Source organism: Lactuca serriola, chromosome 4 (assembly GCF_051521515.1).
Source record: "Lactuca serriola cultivar US96UC23 chromosome 4, Lser_US96UC23_V15, whole genome shotgun sequence".
NCBI classification, from domain to species: Eukaryota; Viridiplantae; Streptophyta; class Magnoliopsida; order Asterales; family Asteraceae; genus Lactuca; species Lactuca serriola.
In genome coordinates this window covers 44049844-44068348 of record NC_136411.1, presented here as the reverse complement: position 1 = coordinate 44068348, position 18505 = coordinate 44049844, and the positions used below count along the sequence as shown (strand labels likewise).

The 18505-nt window shown below is 34.8% G+C and overlaps 2 protein-coding genes and 1 long non-coding RNA gene across 12 annotated transcripts; 1 reads left to right on the top strand and 2 right to left on the bottom strand.

Moving 5' to 3' along the window:
* Window positions 1–1388: 1388 nt before the first annotated feature.
* Window positions 1389–3785, bottom strand: LOC145100090 (uncharacterized). 3 transcript variants are annotated; one of them, XR_013704810.1, is made up of 4 exons: window positions 3444–3785; window positions 3050–3124; window positions 2772–2913; window positions 1389–2669 (listed from the first exon to the last, which is right to left on the bottom strand). It is a non-coding gene; the product is annotated as an uncharacterized LOC145100090 (long non-coding RNA). The 3 variants fall into 3 exon arrangements; XR_013704811.1 differs by lacking the exon at window positions 3050–3124 and having other exon boundaries at window positions 1389–1908; window positions 2252–2669; XR_013704809.1 differs by lacking the exon at window positions 3050–3124.
* A 4813-nt stretch (window positions 3786–8598) lies between these two features.
* Window positions 8599–11738, top strand: LOC145101437 (putative UDP-arabinose 4-epimerase 3). Of its 5 annotated transcripts, none has more exons than XM_079038639.1 (11): window positions 8651–8789; window positions 8890–8939; window positions 9020–9044; window positions 9517–9596; window positions 9681–9805; window positions 9889–10002; window positions 10090–10289; window positions 10381–10617; window positions 10687–10816; window positions 10903–11047; window positions 11138–11738. In XM_079038639.1, the coding sequence occupies exons 4-11, from the start codon at window positions 9536–9538 to the stop codon at window positions 11374–11376; spliced, it is 1251 nt and encodes a 416-aa protein (XP_078894765.1). In that variant the 5' UTR covers window positions 8651–8789; window positions 8890–8939; window positions 9020–9044; window positions 9517–9535; the 3' UTR covers window positions 11377–11738. The 5 variants fall into 5 exon arrangements, with proteins under 5 accessions (XP_078894761.1, XP_078894762.1, XP_078894765.1 ...); XM_079038637.1 differs by having other exon boundaries at window positions 9490–9596; XM_079038635.1 differs by lacking the exon at window positions 8890–8939 and having other exon boundaries at window positions 8599–8789.
* Window positions 11739–12844: 1106 nt separating this feature from the next.
* Window positions 12845–17984, bottom strand: RFC1 (replication factor C1). Of its 4 annotated transcripts, none has more exons than XM_079038631.1 (17): window positions 17717–17984; window positions 17491–17599; window positions 17197–17265; window positions 16905–17051; window positions 16265–16813; window positions 16053–16196; window positions 15891–15952; window positions 15648–15793; window positions 14662–15571; window positions 14305–14577; window positions 14188–14227; window positions 14000–14124; window positions 13825–13897; window positions 13660–13752; window positions 13351–13579; window positions 13190–13246; window positions 12845–13102 (listed from the first exon to the last, which is right to left on the bottom strand). In XM_079038631.1, exons 3-17 carry the CDS (start codon window positions 17197–17199, stop codon window positions 12987–12989), a joined length of 2967 nt encoding a protein of 988 aa, XP_078894757.1. In that variant the 5' UTR covers window positions 17200–17265; window positions 17491–17599; window positions 17717–17984; the 3' UTR covers window positions 12845–12986. The 4 variants fall into 4 exon arrangements, with proteins under 4 accessions (XP_078894757.1, XP_078894759.1, XP_078894758.1 ...); XM_079038633.1 differs by having other exon boundaries at window positions 17197–17245; XM_079038632.1 differs by having other exon boundaries at window positions 17526–17599.
* Window positions 17985–18505: the final 521 nt, after the last annotated feature.

Sequence of the window (18505 nt, the reverse complement as noted above, 5' to 3'; positions counted from 1 at the left end):
CGCTTTGTATCTTCACTAAATGTTGCACCACCTTCGGGAAAGTCTTTTCTAAAGGGGAATACTCCTTTTAAATATAAATATATGGTTTTTGAAAATACACACTTAAGTCGGAAGTTAGCATAAAGGGGTTGACTCGGTTAATCACCTTTTCTTTTTGTGTTCGTTTGCTTTGGAAGTGCAACACAAAATCTTACGTTGGTGAGGCATTACTATGCCGATTATTTTGTGTTATAGAGATTGGTTATTGTGGTTTGCTAGTATTCGGATTTCCAAACTTCAGAAGGAGTTTCTTGAAGTTGTGTTCCTTCTCATGTGGTGGCATATTTGGTTGTTCAGAAACAATGCTATCTTTGGTAAAAGTGTCCCTAAGAAATCTGTTATATTTATTGTATTGTCACAAAAGTGTTCTCTTTGTGTCAATATAGATATAAGGGGTAGTTTAGTTGGGTTGGATGGCTTCAAAATCCTATGATGTGTATTGTGTAATTTGTTTCCTTGTTTTGTTCATCTAGATTTTTGCTAGTTTTGGTTAATGAAATTCTCTTTGTTCTAAAAAAAGTTTTATTATATTTATTAACTTAAAACCAATACAAATTATAATAAAATATTGTAATAATGACATAACTACTTTTGGTTTTGTATTTGATTTGATTTATAAAACTGTTAAAATAAAAACATATTAGTTTGTAAAAAAATTAATAAATACAAACAAAGGTTTCTTTACGGCATCTCCAATCGACCGTCAATTTAGTGATATCATGCAAAATGTTACTGCAATTGGCCTCTAAAGAAGTTGATATTTTTATGTGAAACAATTTTTTGCTATAAATGTAGGGTCACTGTTCACCACACCAAATCTGCTCAATGATTTAATTATCATTTAATTTAGTTTTCATTTTTATTTATCAATATTATAATACACTTTATTATTTATTTATTATATAACTATTCTAATTTATATTATAATATGTCTATAGTGTAATTTTTTACTCTACTTTAGTGTTAAAAGTTCATTATTTTTGTGTGTTTTAGTGGATTTATGGTTGAAGTTAGTCTTAATAACGTTATAAAAGTATGATAAAAAGGATATACAAAGGTTTCAATAGTAAAATTATAAAAGTAAGATTTTATATATATATATATATATATATATATATATAATTTTCTTTTTTGGTGTCAAAAATATAATATAACTGGAAATGTATCACATGCTACGCATGGGTTGGAGTGTATTTGGATATTGTTAGCGTGGAGCCGATTCGTGTTTCGGAATAGAAATTCATAACTCGTTTGTGATTCGATCACTTTTAAACATCTACAAAACAATAGCAACACTTTTTAAACAAAATGATGAAATGGTCATCTACTTATATTTGTACAATGTATTCATCCGAAAAAAACAGCTATACAGTTTTAATTGGTAGCTGTCATACTGTTTTAAAGCATAACAATTATTGAACTAACAATCAATTGTTATCCAACATAAGTTTTAAAGAAGTGGGTAAGCAGTCGTTTACTCTCATTAAGACAATCTATTCAGTAAAAAAAACGTACTTTGTGCATACAGCAACCGGTGCCACATTATGAGGAGAAAATAGTAAAAATATGGAATGGAAATGACTGTCTTTTTTTTTGGTTGAAATGGTTTGATGCTAAAGTCTTTTCCCTACACAATGAAGGTCGTTCAATGTTTGAAGCATGAATCTCATTTTCTGTGAATGTAATCCGGCTAACGTCATATTTTTGTGATCATATGGCACAAAAAGAGGCTAAAAAAAAGACAAATGTAATGATAATAAATGACAACATTGTGGATATATCTAAGAATATAAAAAGCTTTTTTATTCGCAATCTGGGGAATCGGACAGTTTCTTTGAGTCCAGGGGCAATCCAACCTGAAAAATTCAACTACAGAAGCGCATTCAATGTGTCACTAAAATTTACAGGGACAAAACTTTAATTAATACAAAAAAGAGAGGTATCAATAGTGTAATTCATTCATTTTTAAATTAACAACTAGAGAGACCAAAAATGTAATTATTGTAAATTAAGAAATATAAGGAAGAAACCTATAATAACTTCATTTCCTAAAAATTAAAAGGAAGCTATAATGAGTTGTAGAAGTGTCATTTAAAAGAAAGCTATAATGAGCTGTAATAACTTCAGAAGTGTCATTTAACAATTTATATATAAAGAGTTCAATCATCATTCTTAGAGAGTAAATGGTATTTACCCACCATAACAAATTTACCTGAAGCAGATATGGGAGAGTAATGTCGATCATATTGTTCAACCAGGCCAACTCAAGAGCAAAATTTGGATGGATTAGATCATAACAAATAAACAGACACGAAGAAAAACATTAATTTTTTCCCTGTAATGATGCATAACCTCAATTATATTATTATAACACACTGAGTTCACCAATTGGCCCTCACAAATACCATCATATTCAACATAAACCGCAACTAATAGGTTTGTACCTGAGCGATGAAATAAAGGAGCAATTCTTCTGCTAACTGACGGTTACTGGATTATGAGGCTATCTCCATGGCATCCTTGTAAAGCTTGTCTTTCTTAGACAATGTAATTGAATGGTTCTATCTACCAGCCTTCTTGTAAATATATGCTGCTACACGCCTCATCTAAAGAAGGTCGTGTTTCTCAGTCTGCAACAATCCATATGCATCAATAAGATATCACAATTCACTTCATTTAATAATGATAAATATAATAATAGCATAGCAAAGTAACGTTTGCGCAAGGCGAACCTGTAATTTCTTTTGTTTAGACCAAGGATAATTGCACAAATTGTATCATTTATTGAGCTTTAGATAAACTTTCACTGAATTTGTGACATCTTCAAATTGAATAGTATACCAACTTCCTCTCCAAGTTTGACTCCCATTCTTTCTGGTAATCATTCAAACTTGCCATTAGACGCAGTTTTAGTGCAAATTTAGTGAAAACGAAGGTAAAGTAAATGCATTAAAAAGGCATTATATGATAACAGTGAGCATTAACCAAAAAGGACATTGATAATAAGTACATGCACCGCCAACTATCTTGATTGAGTGCAAGCAACAATCTGGCAACCATCAGCCCATCCTGCTTCCTTAGGGTACTGGAAGATTATATAAAATGCTTCAAACTACATAAATATTCATAACAAAAACTGCAAATACAGAAAATTCATTGAAATTGTTGTTTCTAAGGACTGAGAGGAATCCATTATACAACCAATTTTCTTATATTATACATATCCAACAGTAGAACCTCTACAACAGTGATCAAATAAAAACCCTATAACGACTTCCACTGCCGTGTTTCAATTCCAAGTTGATTTAAGAATTCAGATTGTTGCGAAAAGGGACGACGACCGGAAAATCGGAAAACCACAGCCACAAAATTGAGAAAATAAAGTATATATAGAAAAGACGTACCGGTGTAGAAGATGGTGGAACAATTCTGTTAGTTCACCGGAGAACAGGATTCAGATCTGCAGAAACCCTAGAAATCGATGTATCCCTCTCCAAGGCAACCGGAATACAAACGAAGCCTCCAGAAGTCGTCAAGAGAGGAGAAAACGCACATACGGTGCATGGAACTACCCCAAGCGACTTGCTTCGACTTAACAGGGACAGTCTCGAAGAGCAGGTGATGTCATGATGTCGATAACAAACGGTACCTCTAATCACCGTTCATATTCGTCGACGACCTCATGCCAAAAAAATGAACATGGAGAATGTTCGGATGAGGTGATGGATATTGGAATTGGAGGAGAAAGGCGGTGATTCACATCAATGACCAACTTGCCAACTTCCAAAAATGATGTGGCTAAATTCTAAAGTGACAAAAACGGAAGAAATAAAAAGTAAACAAAAGACAAAGTTGTGTGGCAGAATTCGAAAAGCCAAAACTTCATTGTACATAAGCGTCCTCTTGGTTTATTATATATATAATGGATTAAAAATAATTTAAAATTAATATTACTCATATCAATTTAGTTAATTTAGTGTAAAAGACAATATTAAATGGTTGTAAATGGTCTTATACAACATAAGTATTGAAAGTAAATATGTAAAATATTCCATATTGTTATTTTGTAACATAAGTATCGAAAAATATGGAAAATAGTTCATACTTGGGTGATATTACCCCTATTTTGTGGGATTTTAATTTTATGTCATGTTAATTATATTACAAGGAACACATGTGGCCCTTCAAAATACCAATAGAAAATGATAGCATATGCCAATCGCCAATCCTATTTACCAAAAAAAAATATTAGTACTATACAGACTCCAGAAATTGGCTACCCTACTCCTAAGAGTGCAAGAGCCGAATTCAAGAGCCTCCAACCTCTCTCCAAGATCATTATTTTGTTATTGGTGTTTGTAAGCCATTAGAGGAGTGACATTTGTAACTCTAAGCTTCAAAGACTAGAAGATTCAAGCAAACAACAAGAGGTAATCATCTAGATCTAATTTGTCTCATTAATTTCGAATTATACTCATTAGATCTAGGGTCTGAAAGTCTTGGATGAATGCATGTATAACTAGAGAAACCTAGATCCAAGCATTAGGGTTTGCATGAGCACATAGGATATTCTTTTGGCTCAAACCCATCACATACTTTGCTTACGCAAGGCATACATGTGGGGATTTCAAACCCTAAGTTTTAGGGTTTGAAACCTATTTAAACAACTTTATGGCCCCAAGACCTTCACCCTAATCAGCCTCCACCTGAAAATCGTCCCTCTATCTAACCCTAAATGAGAAGATTGCATTTTGAGCTTATTTGTGTGTTTTGGTGGTGTTCTTGAAGAATAAGAAGAAGAAGGTGGCAGGGCAGTAGCTAAGTATGGATTATGGATTTTAGCATGGAACCCAATTGCTAATTGGGTGTGTTGTTGGTATTGATAGCTTGGGAAGCCAGTAGGACAGTAGCTAAGGATTTATCTTCGGGGAGCTTCTGCATTCGAGGTGAGTTTTCCTCACTATACTTTCGGGTCAAAGGTACCAAGGTCGGCCCTTTGGTTGATAGCCTGATATTGTTGATATGTCGAATATGGAATAGATGCGCATGTTAGTTTGGTTATGCTGGTCTTGATATGTTAGTCTGGTAGATCTGTAGGACTACTTGTGATACTGTTTGTTTATCTGTATATGATATTATTTTTTATTGTTGGATTAATGTCTAAGTCCATAATTATAATTGGTAAGACTTGACCCGACTCGGCATGGTCCATTTGGTTTGCATGGCATCAGGACAATTGGATAGACAAGGTGAGGAAAAAGGATACCGGTGATTTATATTAATATATTATAAGTTATAATATATTAATATATAATCATATTATTTAATTAGTATTGATCAAAATTTAATTTATAATTATTTAAGTGATCAAAAGGAACTAATTAAATATGGACTCTTAGATATATATATATATATATATATGTATATATATATATATATATGTGTGTGTGTGTGTGTGTGTGATGGGCCAAGTTCATTTAGGTTGGGCTAAGCTTTCATGGATACTCCATGAAGTGTTTAACCCATTGATAACATGAAATGAAGGGTCATGGGTTTAACCCTAATCTCCACACTATATAAAGATGTCCTTGGTTGGTGAAATGGGCACTAGTGTATGAATACAAAAGGCCAAGGCCGATTTCACTAATGAGAACCAAAGTATCCTTATTCTCAAGGTTATTCCAAGTGTTCATGGTGTTGTGTGAACCATTTGAGGTGTCACACTTGGGGCACTAGGCACTCAAGCTTCATGAAGACAAGTTACATCATAAAGGTATGTATTCTATCTATTTTATTACCCAAGTATCAAAGATTGTATGCTAAATAGGGTAATACCTTGGAATATTCATATTTGCATGTATAATAGAGAAAACATAGATCCAAGGTATTTAGGGTTGCATGTACACTTAGGAGTGTTAGAATGCTCAAAACCCAATAATTATATGTCGACATATTATGTGAGTTGGGTTGAGGTTGTATTGCTTTGTGTTGTAGCCAACAAACCCTGAAGTATGCCAGATATGAGCTGAGGGCCAGGGAGGGCATGCCAGACTCATACTATGGACTCATTAGCATTCCAGATATGAGCTGAGGTCCAGGGAGGGTATGCCAAACTCATATTGTGGACTCATTAGCATTCCAGATATGAGCTGAGGGCCAAGGAGGGCATGTCAGACTCATACTGAGGGCTCATTAGCATTCCAGATACGACCTGAGGATCAGGTGGTATGCCAGACTCTTACTGAGAGATACTCATTGGTATTCCAGTCCAAGGACTAAAGGAGCAAGTCATACATAAGTTGTGGGACCAAGTGCAAGCCATACTTATGTTATGGGCTCGAGAGCAAGCCAGATATGAGTTGTGGGCCTGATAAGCAATCTAGACTCATACTGTAGGCTCAAGGGGTAATCCAGTCTTTTAGTTGTGGACCCATTACATGTTGTTATGTATATAGGTTATCTGTTTAGGTGTTGGTATTTTGGGAGAACTCATTAAGCTTCGTGCTTACAGTTTTGGTTTATGGTTTCAAGTACTTCAGTGGATCGTGGCAAGGTGAAGGTGTGACCGTACACATCCTCACGTTTTGGACTTATGATTTTTCGGAAACTCTGATAATATGAATGTTTTGCAAACTATGTTGAAAGAGATTCTGATTTTTAAATAATGTTTTGGGAATAACAGTTTTTGTAAACACTTCTATAGAAAAATGGTTGTTTTGAAAAGTTTAAATTTTATGAAAATTTATGGATGTTACATGGACATAATAAGTCGTGGTATTAAGCTCTTAAATGATTAAGAATGAAATATGTGTGTACGTTGGGCGTACCAAATGGTACGTTGCACGTACGCAGTTTGAGTCCCGACGTCTTGGACCACGAGTATGTCCCACATACATCCGGAGTACGCCCCACGTACGAGCCTTGAGTTGACTCGGCTGGGTTGACTCGTCTCGGTTGACTTGTTGATTTTGACCAGTTTTGACCAAGGGTATTTTGGGAAAATGTTATTAATTTAAATAAAAAATGTTTTGATATTTGGGAGTCGGGTTGAGTCGGTTGTCGGAGCAGGGATTTATTCAGATTACTTTCAGACTGTGAGGTGAGTCTCCTCACTGTACCCGTGGGTCGAAGGCACCAATGTCGGTCTACTAGATTATTTATCCTGGTTAGGATATTATTATGCTAGTTTGTAGTTGATTAGTAAATCTGTATGATTATTTGAAATTGTTGATCATGTGTTATGTTTATCTGTTACATATGTCGACATATTGTGTTGGGTTGAGGTTGTACTGCTTTGTGCGATAGCTAAAAAAGCTGGGAGCAATCCAAATATGAGTTGAGGCCCTGATTGGCATGCCAAACTCATACTGTGGGTTGAGGAGCAATCCATATATGAGGTAAGGGTCCGTATGGCATGATAGACTCATACTGTGGGCTCGGGGGTAATCCAGTCTTTTTAGTTGTGGACCCAATATATGTTGTTATATGTATATGTGTGTTGGTACTTTGGGAAAACTCACTAAACTTTGGTTTACAATTTTAGTTTATGGTTTCTGGTACTTCAGAGGATCGTGGGAAGACAAAGGCGTGATCGTACACAGCTTCCTGTTTTATGCCACTGGGTCTTGGGAAAAATCTTATTTGAAATAATGTTTTTGAAACAATGACTCTCTTGTAAACAATGTTGTTTAATGGTTGATTTTGAAAATTTTAAATTTATTGTGATTTTTAGGAGTGTTATAGAATGTAAACGGTAATTGGTTTTAGCATAAGGATTTGATTACCGTATAATAAAGAAGGAATGTGATTAAAATAGTAATGGGGAATGGGTTATTTATAAAAGTTCAAAAACGTATTCACCAAAATCGTTCTAGCTTAGCGAGAAGATGCTTGGTTGTTGTGTGGGAGGCTACGGTTCGAAACCCGATTACCTCATTTTCTTCCTTTTAAAACCTTTAATTTTTAATTAAAGGAAAACACATTGACATGGGATGCAGGGGCAGACATAAAGGATTCCCGAGGTGGCCGAAGCAACCCTAATTTTCTGGCGTAATGTAAATTTTTCGGCATGTCATCCCTAAAATCATGTGTGTTATCCCTGAGATATCAGGTTCCGCCATCGGTGGAATGTCACGTCAATCTTATGCAATATTTTGACAAAACTCATAATTTCGTACAAATTTAAAGATTTTTATTACAATATTTCTATCAGCTAATTTAAGAACCTTGGTTCTATAAACACATGACATGATGTCTTAGGTAGTTTTCATACATATTAATCATAAAGATAATAAACTATTATTTTGAAAATTTTGAATAATATGATTTTAATAACATCTGCTTTTTGTTATTTGTTATAATAATTTATTTAAATAAATTTAATATTATTTAGTTCGACATTCTAAATTAATTTTTCAAAAGTTTTAAAACGTTTCTCAAAATTTAGATACATAATCTATTAAATGGCATACCAAAAAACATATTAACATTTGTTTTTATATTGAAATTTATGAAAATATAGTATAGAAATAATAAAATAAAATAAAGAGATATTTTGTGTTGGGGAAGACATTCTCCCAATCTCCCTCCTTCCATTTTGACTTAGAACATGGCAGATGGCACCATCACCGGAGATTCCTCCATTTCCTCTCTCCTCATTCCAAAACCTAGGCAGAAAGAGAAGACGACGATTCAGAAGCTTGGTCCAAGAACACAATTCGTCTGTCCTACTCTTTCTTCATTTTTTCATCGTACGTCTATCTCTCTCTACACTTTTTCCTTGTTACGTTTTGTTCTTCTCTCCAGGAAGCATCTCGGACTGTTTACTTTATTTACCATTACCCTTTTCAGAGTTTGGAAACAATCAGATGATTATGTAAAATCACAATTTCCTTACAAATGTAAAAGAAGTGCTTTCCACCATTGTACCCTTTTGCTCTCTCGTCATAGATCTTCTCTGATCCTTCTTTTGCATTCGCAGGTTTTTGGAATGCTGCTTTTGTCAGGTAACCCTTTGTCTAATCGTTGACGAAATATTTTTGTTTCACTCGATTTCTTTCTCCTTCGTTTCTTCCCTTGAGGTTAATTATAGATTTTGCATGTTTGTATTTTGATTTTCTCCGGGGTTAATCCTTAGATCTTGGCATTCGATTGTATTTTTGTACAGTATGGTGATCTCATGTTGGTCATGCTGACCTTTTGTTGAATTTGATTGAAGATCGAGCTTAATGAATTTGATCCTCGTTCCCGGATATCGATTTATACACTGCTTTTGCTATGTATTTCAAATTCTTAAGCTCGAGTAATATTTTTTTTCAGTTGAATTGAACTCTTACTGATGATAAAATCATTACCAAGGCTCTTGTTTCTGTTTCCTTGTTCTGTCTCTTACTTCCATGGAACTTTAACAATATAATTCTACTACTGATCAAAGCAAGGTGTGTCTTACAGTTTAATCAACAATAGTTAATTTCACAGAGGGATTCTTCTTCTACAAATGCAAAACTTTAACAAGCCAAGAACCCAGCCAAGGCCTAACAGGTCTTACGCTTTAGGAGGTAATCTCACAACTTGATGGTTGATAAAACTTTTACATCAAAGCTTACAGAATTTGAAGTTGTTTTTGGTTTTTATGGTTTCAGGTATGGATCATACAGAGCCAAACAAGAAGAAAGGATTTGTAAGAAAGATTATTTTTGCTTCATTCCTTATAGCATTATGTATCTTCATGCTCAAACAATCCCCATCTTTCAGGAGCCCTAGCCCAGTAAGTAAATAGACCCTTTTCATTCATTTGTTTATTTATTTGTTTTTTGTCCATTTCTGCTTATTTTTCATTTTGTTTTCAAGTTCTCTAGGCATGAAACAGGAATTACTCATGTCTTAGTAACTGGAGGTGCTGGCTATATTGGCTCCCATGCTACATTACGCCTCCTAAAAGACTCTTATCGTGTAACCATAGTGGTATATATTATAATTATCTCTTCTTTTTTTTTTTTAAATAAATTTATAACATATAATCCGACTATAAATAATGTAAATTTTTTATAGGACAATCTCTCTCGTGGAAACATAGGAGCTGTGAAAGTTCTTCAAGACCTGTTCCCACAACCTGGGAGACTCCAATTTATTTATGCTGATTTGGGAGATGCAAAAGCTGTAAACAAAATCTTTTCTGAAAATGCATTTGATGCAGTAATACATTTTGCAGCAGTTGCATATGTGGGTGAGAGTACCCTTGATCCATTAAAGTAGGTATTATCAATTATATCTGTTCTTTTCTTCTTTTCTTCCACTTCAATTATCTTGAAAATGTTGTTTTTTTTTGTTGTAATGATGCAGGTATTATCACAACATTACATCAAATACCCTTGTGGTATTGGAGGCTATGTCAGTACATAATGTTAATACACTTATATATTCTAGCACATGTGCTACATATGGGGAACCTGAAAAGATGCCAATTACAGAAGAAACCCCTCAAAATCCTATTAATCCATATGGGAAAGCCAAAAAGATGTCTGAAGATATCATTCAAGATTTTCATCAAAACTCAGACATGGCAGTTATGATTTTAAGGTTGATTAACAATTTTTCATTTGACACATAGTTTAGTAAAAATGTTTCTGACAACTTATTGAATTCCAGATACTTCAATGTGATTGGTTCAGATCCAGATGGAAGATTAGGAGAAGCACCAAGACCAGAGTTACGTGAACATGGAAGAATATCAGGTGCATGTTTTGATGCAGCTCGTGGAATTACCAATGGGCTCAAGGTAATCTTTCATTCCATTCCATTCCCACATCTGATTCCATTCCATTCCAACCAAACAGATTAACTTTGTATGTGAATGTGATGAAGGTTCGAGGAACAGACTATAAAACCCCAGATGGAACTTGCATACGTGACTACATTGATGTTACTGATTTAGTTGATGCTCATGTAAAAGCACTTGAGAATGCAAAACCTGGCCATGTTGGGATTTACAATGTTGGAACAGGAAAAGGTACAATCTTTTTTTTTTATAATATAACATAATTAAATGGTACAATCTTTTTTTTTTAATTACAATGTTGTTTTGTGAATGGTATGACAGGTAGATCAGTTAAAGAGTTTGTGGAAGCATGTAAGAAGGCAACAGGGGCATCGATTAAAGTGGACTACCTGCCACGTAGGCCTGGTGACTATGCTGAGGTGTACAGTGACCCATCAAAGATACTTCGGGAACTCAACTGGTCAGCTCGGCACACTGATTTAGAAAAAAGTTTGGAGGTTGCATGGAAATGGCAGAAGTCACATCATAATGGATATGGGTCCATAAAGACTATATTTTGATATGGACCAATGATCATATGTGGTTAAAGATTTGAAGATTTTGACCTGGTTTCATGATTAGGTTTATTATGAAAATTAGGGGTTGAGGTTTAGGGTAATTTATATATATATAATTTTTTCCACACATTTGAATATCATCATATGATTATTTCTTACATTGGGACTTGGGAGGAGTTGTACCCATAAATTATTTGTATTAAGAAACTGGTTACTGATGAGATCTTAGAAATAATGTGTCTTTATCAGGTTTAGCTTAAACTCATGTTACAATATAATGATATATGTAATGTAACCCGATCATATGAGAAATGCAAAAATTGTAGGAAATGAAAGAAATGATATGTAAACCCGTTCTCTTTTTAGTCGTCATATGTGAATTAAAATGTCAAAATGATATTTGTGGTTTTTTGGGTATAACCTATGTAATGTAATAAAATGTGTGAAAATTGGAGGTTTAAAACCCTAAAATAATGAGGTTTTATTTATAAAGGGAATGTAAATGTAAAGGCTAAGTAGGAGGACCAAAGGGGTAATTTATGCGATTTGGAGGGACAGAACTTAGTGAGTTTTGTGGCAAGAACCATTGTTAAATTACCTTGAAAGGATATGTGATTTATACATGTTTATGTTGATTGAAACGTTATCGTTGATTGTGGTTGATATTATAGGTATATGGTTATTTGAGTACTCACTAAGCTTGCATACCTTAATCGTTACTTGTTTTGCCTTTCAGTTCCAAGTGAAACCCATAAAGATAAAGACATAGCCTGACTCGAAACTTTGTATAATTTTGTGGTATACAATCCTTTTTTGTAAGTACTTGTATTCTACGATTTTAATATGAATGTACACCATGTAGTTTGTGATTTAAAAAGAAATTGGTGTATTTTGTATTAATTTGTCAAGTTAGTATCATAGTTATGGTTTAAGTGAACTAGATGTCTTGTAGTAGATTCATATATTTAAACCGGTGAGAATGGAAGAAAAATGTAAGTTGATTAGACCTTGTGGGCATAGGTTAGCCAACTATCAGACACATTTGGGGTATATTTTGAGGTGCCTATACTCTAGTTCCCTATAAACTGTGTTATAAAGAGGAAATTTTTGATTGTGTGGGCTAGCCTGATGAGACTAGCACTCGTACGAGTAATCCTATAAGTTATTTAAACATGAATTCCCTTGACTAATATTTGATACATGATGAAATATGTAACTAACTGTTTTTTTGATGAAATGAATCATTATATTAAAAAGTTGCTTACAAACAGCATATATAATCATTAAATGAATCATCATATTGCAATGGATGTCTAGAAGTCCTCATACAATACCATATTGAATTGTTTATCTCAGGTGAATCATTTTTCTTACTTCTATAACTTTATTTTAATTATATATATACTTAAATTATTCATCTACTTGAGCTTTAATTGACTTATAACCTCAGCTTTGCAAAAAGAGACCAAGATCATCCAAAACAACAAACTCATACCAAAGATCGCATATCTTGAAAACTCTCGAGACATTTTTTTCATTGTTTACAGCACATCACCCACAAACACCCAAAACAGATAACTTCACAAAACCAAAACCAAAACCAAACCTGTCCTTCATCTTTTCCTTTTGGGAGCAGCACCACCCCCTCTTCCCCTGCCTCCTCCTCCTCCTGCAGCAGGGGCCTTCTTTGAGCCTGAAGCCTTTTTTGCATCCACTTGTACTTGAATTCCTACATACATACATACACACATACAAAATAAGTCAACTCAATAACAGATTTATCTGCTTCTAGAAATTGTAAGGAGGAGAATCTTACCTTTTGAAGAGAGGCTTGCAATGTCCACTTTAGGCTTTTCCTCCTCAGCATCACCTTCTGATTTTTTTTTTTTTTAATAAATCACACAAAAATCGTACTCATGAATGGAAACCATTTTAAAAGATGATAAACAAAAACAATGTGAAAAACAATAAGAATACCCAAATCCTCAACATCATCCGAGTTGTTTTCCTCATTCTCCACTGTTGCATCACCAACATCTACTGGCTCTAGCATTGCTTGAACCCGTTTCTTTGGAGCTTTTTTAATGCCTGGAAGTGTGATCAAATCTGCTGTACGTATCACCCGTGTCTTGCTTCCTTTATTGTACGCCTTCGTCAGTGCAGCTTTCACAGCAGGTTGCACACCCTCAAGTAAATTCGGCCTCCCCTACACATATAATAATAATAATAATTATAAATTTATAATCCAAGTGAATAAAAAAAACCACAAACTGTTATTTTATTTACCTGAAACTTGGACATCAGCATCAGTGACTCAAAATCCTCCTGACTAATAGAGTATGCATCCATAAACTCCACGACCTTTTCAACACCTTCATCCTGCCATTTATCCAAAACAACATTCAGTTAAAAGAAATCATAGCACTTTTTTTTTTTTAAAATCACTTGTACCTTTGGCAGTGTCTTTAATGGATCAGTCATGTGCTTAAGTAGAAGAGACAGATAATCGAGACACAGGGTCGACCTACACCAGTTGACCAAAATCATCATTCATCAAAAACTGTTTACACTCCAGCGAAAAGTGAAAACTAAAACTCAATTAACTTATTAAGAAAATATACATTACCTGCCCAAATTGAATTGTAGAGAAGCTAAAAGATGAACATGAGCATCTTCAAGAAGCCTATAATTCTTTCCCATGGTAGAGTTCTTTCCAAGCCACCCCCCAAATCTGTTAAAGTTTCGTTCACCCTATATACATATAAAAAATAAGACATACATCGATTTATTTACACCCAATTAAAGAACTTTTACCTGTTCAAGTGTTTCCCTTTGTCCACGTAGCAAAGCAGCCCTTTTTCAAACAAAACAAAAAAAAATTATCATCATCAACAATTATCCACATAACTGAAAATATTAAAACTAACTTACGGGATTATAGCTGACACGAGCGAGCTACTTTGAGAGAGTTGCCACTTTTGATATCTTCTTATTTGTACATTGATTATATCTCCACTTGCAATTGAATCAGCAGCACGTGCGATCAAGTTCAACCTCTTGAGACCATTCTCATCTTTGCCAGCTGTACTTGGCCTGTAGTTTATATAGTTTTCCTGAATCAAAAGAGGTACTAAATCCATATCACTCATGCTCAGATCAAACCGTTCATCCATCCGTAGCTTTCCACCATTGTAACCAAACAACCTTCAACAAGAAAAACCCAAATAATTAGCCATGGATTGTTTTTTATAAATATAACAAAAACATAGACTTGTTATTGGTTCATACTTATCAACTGCTGTAAATGGAGAAATGTCTTCGTCTTTAGAGCTAGTAAGAAGGCGTTGTCTCACATCATCAAACTTAATGACAGACATTGAGAGACTCATGTATTGTAATTGATTCAGAGCCATACGCATATCTCCATTAACTCTTTCAGCTAGTTCCTCAAGTGCCACCTCATTTACTTGAATCTTTTCTGCATTTGCAACTTGTAACAATCTTTTCGCCATTTGTTGTTTTGTTGGTTTCCGGAAGGAAAGAAGTAAGCAGTAGTTGACCAAGCTTTTTAGTTTTTGACTATATCGATCATTGCATATACAAATTATAGGGATTTTAGATATTTTAATGCTGGCAATAAGATCAGCCACACCACCTCTATCTCCAGCAGACATACCATCAACCTCATCCATAATCAACACCGCCTTTGGATGCTTTGACCGGTCAAAGTCAACACTTAAAGATTGATTACTAACAAGCTCTTTTACAGAATTAGCAGTGCTACTACCAATTCCCTTTTCAATTTTGGCATCAGCTTTTCCACGACTATCACTGGCATTAACCTCAATTGTCTGGAACCCAAGCATCTGACTAACCAACTTTGCTGACGTGGTCTTCCCTATGCCAGGTGTACCACTTAGCAATATTGCCTTCTTTGCCCCTGAGTCGCTCTGTTTCTTTCCCTTCGCCTTGCTGGCACCATTTAGGAAATTATCATTCCAATGTATCAACCAATCATGAAGCTGCTTAACTAGAGACTGATTCCCAATGATATCATTTGGAACCTTTGGTTTGTACTTTTCTGTCCATGGTAGTGAAGACTGGCCCACTGTTGGTTTTTTCCGCATGGAAGAAGCGACACCTGGACTAGCATGCGTGGTAGCTTTACCCTTTTGTGGAGATTCACAAACTTCTTCCTCTAAAATGTTGCAAATAAAATGGTCAACACATAAAGATAGATGGTTATTGTTAAAGTTTTATATAAAGTTTCATACTTTTATTTCCTCCTTTAATAGGGCTTGCTTTTGAAGGTGTTGCTATTTTGTCCACTTGTTTCTTGGGATCTTCTTTTTTGGTGGATTTTGAACGATTTGATGCACGAATCATGTCAAACAATCCATCCTCAGTGAGAAAACCAGTACTTCATAAAGATTTAAAAAAAAAAAAAAGTCACAAAATTAGATTGAAAAATAAATCAAAGGAAAGTGGATATCAATGCAAGAATCAAGATTACAAACCCTAGCTCTTTTGCTTTTGCTGATTTCCTTCCGCCAATATCTTCATCGCATAAAAGATAATTCTTTCATAAAGAAACAAAAAAAGAAAAGAAAGAATGTCAAAATCACACAAGCATAGTCAAAATCAAAATCAAAATCACAGGAAAGCATCAAGAAGTCAACCGTTTTCTTGCTAACAGATCCAGTAACACGACCACCATATCGTTTAATCAAATCTTCAGCTTCTTCTCTTTCCAAACTGTCGAGTGTTCCACTGATGACAAATGTCAAACCAGATAAACACTCAGCAGAACCTTCCGGAACTTCCTGTCAGTTAAAATAATATGTAAGCATTTGGATTTGGCAATTAGAAATTCAACTAATGATCCACAAACCTTTTCTCCTTTGTGGGGAGGATCTTTTCTTTCACCGAAAGCCATGAATCCACCACGCCCACCACCTCTTCCACCACCTGCCGCCGCTGAACCACCCCTTCCACCACGACCACGGCCAGCAGACTTAACCTCCTTAGCATCCTCATCATCATCAGCATTGCCCTCATCACTTTCCAACTTTGTCCCCCTTCCACCAGCTGTCCTACCCCTACCACGACCTCTTCCAGCAGATTTAGGACTTATCACAACATCATCTTCTTTCACACTTGCAATGGGAATTCCCTTACCTGAACCACTCTTAAGCTTCTTACTAGGAGTTGCTTCAACTGAGCTTTTTTCAGTTTTGGGCATTACAAAGTCGTCATCATCATCATCATCATCATCCACTTTCCGTGACTTCTTTACAGGTGACGGCTTCACATCATCACTCTTTGCCTTTCTTTTTGCTGTGACTTCAGATATTTCTGTAGGATCTTCTTTGTTTTGTTTGTCACTGGCAAAGTATTTACTGGTTTTCCGCCTCCCGGAACTTTCTTGACCACCTTGTGCCTACAAGTCACAAACATCAAACTCATCATTTTATAAATTTTCAAAACCCTTGTGATGTCTATAACTATAATCAACTCTTTTTTATACTTACGGATTTCACAGGTGATGAAGGTGAGGCATCTTTAGCAGTTGACACCTTCCCAGGTATCGCAAGTGTGGGTTTTGCAGGTTTTGGTGCTTTGCCATTATCATCTGCTTTGTCATGTTGCTTCATGAACCATTTTCTAATATCTGGCTGCTGTAGGAACACAAAGTTCAAGCCAGAAAAGAGTTATATTCTCCGAATAATGACCAGACAAAAGAGAAGAAGACACACCGAAATTGAAAAATAAGTACATTCTGATATACAGTAGACCACCAACTAACCATAACTCATAACTTACCATTTTTCAGGTTTCTTTCTCGCTCTGCCTCCTACCTCCAGTATAGGATCTTCTCAATAATCGGTGAAACTGAAAGCAAAAAAATATATTCAGTACCTTTGGGTCAGTTTGCATGGGCGCAATAAATCAGTTAGTGTAGACAATATCTAAGAAGCCATAGCCTCAAAACAATGGAGGATAATGCACTAGAAATGGTTAAAGAATTTTCTCAGCAACGTCGACCAGAAAATGGTTGACAAAATGTGAGAGAAGTGACGTCAGAAATCGATAGGAGATCAAGATTAAATGCAGTACCAAATTGATTAATCAGTAGGAGAAGAAGAATGCACCGTTGTTAGACGCACTCAACTCTCACCGGTTCCGCGTATGTAGATATGGCACGTACTAGCACCCTTCTAAAACCCTAAATTACAAACATAGAACTGTGAGGAGCACTCGACGAACAAACCCTAGATTTATTACAAAACCTTACGTAAAAACGCACAAATAACTAAAATCGAACATTAAATGACTGGGTTACCTGAAGCGGAATTCGTCTTTTTCTTGGCAGGAAGCCATTATACTATAAGCCAAAGCTGGATATGAAATGAGAATAAAACAATGGAATGATGGCGATAAACTCTGGAAAGAGATCGTCTTCCTTTGTTCGTGTCTCCTTGAAAGTTCGTCTTCCTTTGTTCGCGTCTCCTTGAAAGTTCAGCAAAGAAAGTGGATTTTCCGATTAGGGTTGAAACTTCGGTATCAGAGGTTTTTTTTCCTTTCAAAAAAGTAGGGTCTCTCGGTATTTGTTTCTGGGAATTGGCATATTTGGGTAACAAAATTATGTAATACGTGTTTAAAATAATATTTTGAAAAAAGAAAAGTGTTTTTGAAAACAATTTTTTATTATTTTTAAAAAATAGTTAAAAAAACATGGTCTTGTTTTTTAAAAATAATTTACTATTTTTCCATATAAAATAACTTTTTTTAACCGTTGTTTAGCAGGAAATTTAAATTCACCAAGTTATGAATCCTTTGATAGTTGTTAACTGAATCAAAGTTGAATGTGCTAAAAACTGACTGAGTTAGAAGTTCTGACTAAGTTAACTTATGACTGAAATTTATTGTTTGATTTTACATTTGACTGACTGTACAAAATAACTATATTACCCTTAAACAACATTTTTTATGATGATTTCATTATGATTCACCATTTAAATTATAAATGGTCATGATACATACAACATCACCAACTTTCATTTTACAACATTTTCTCTCATTTTGCAAAACTCATTGATTATTGTTCCAATTTTACATAAAAGCAATAAAC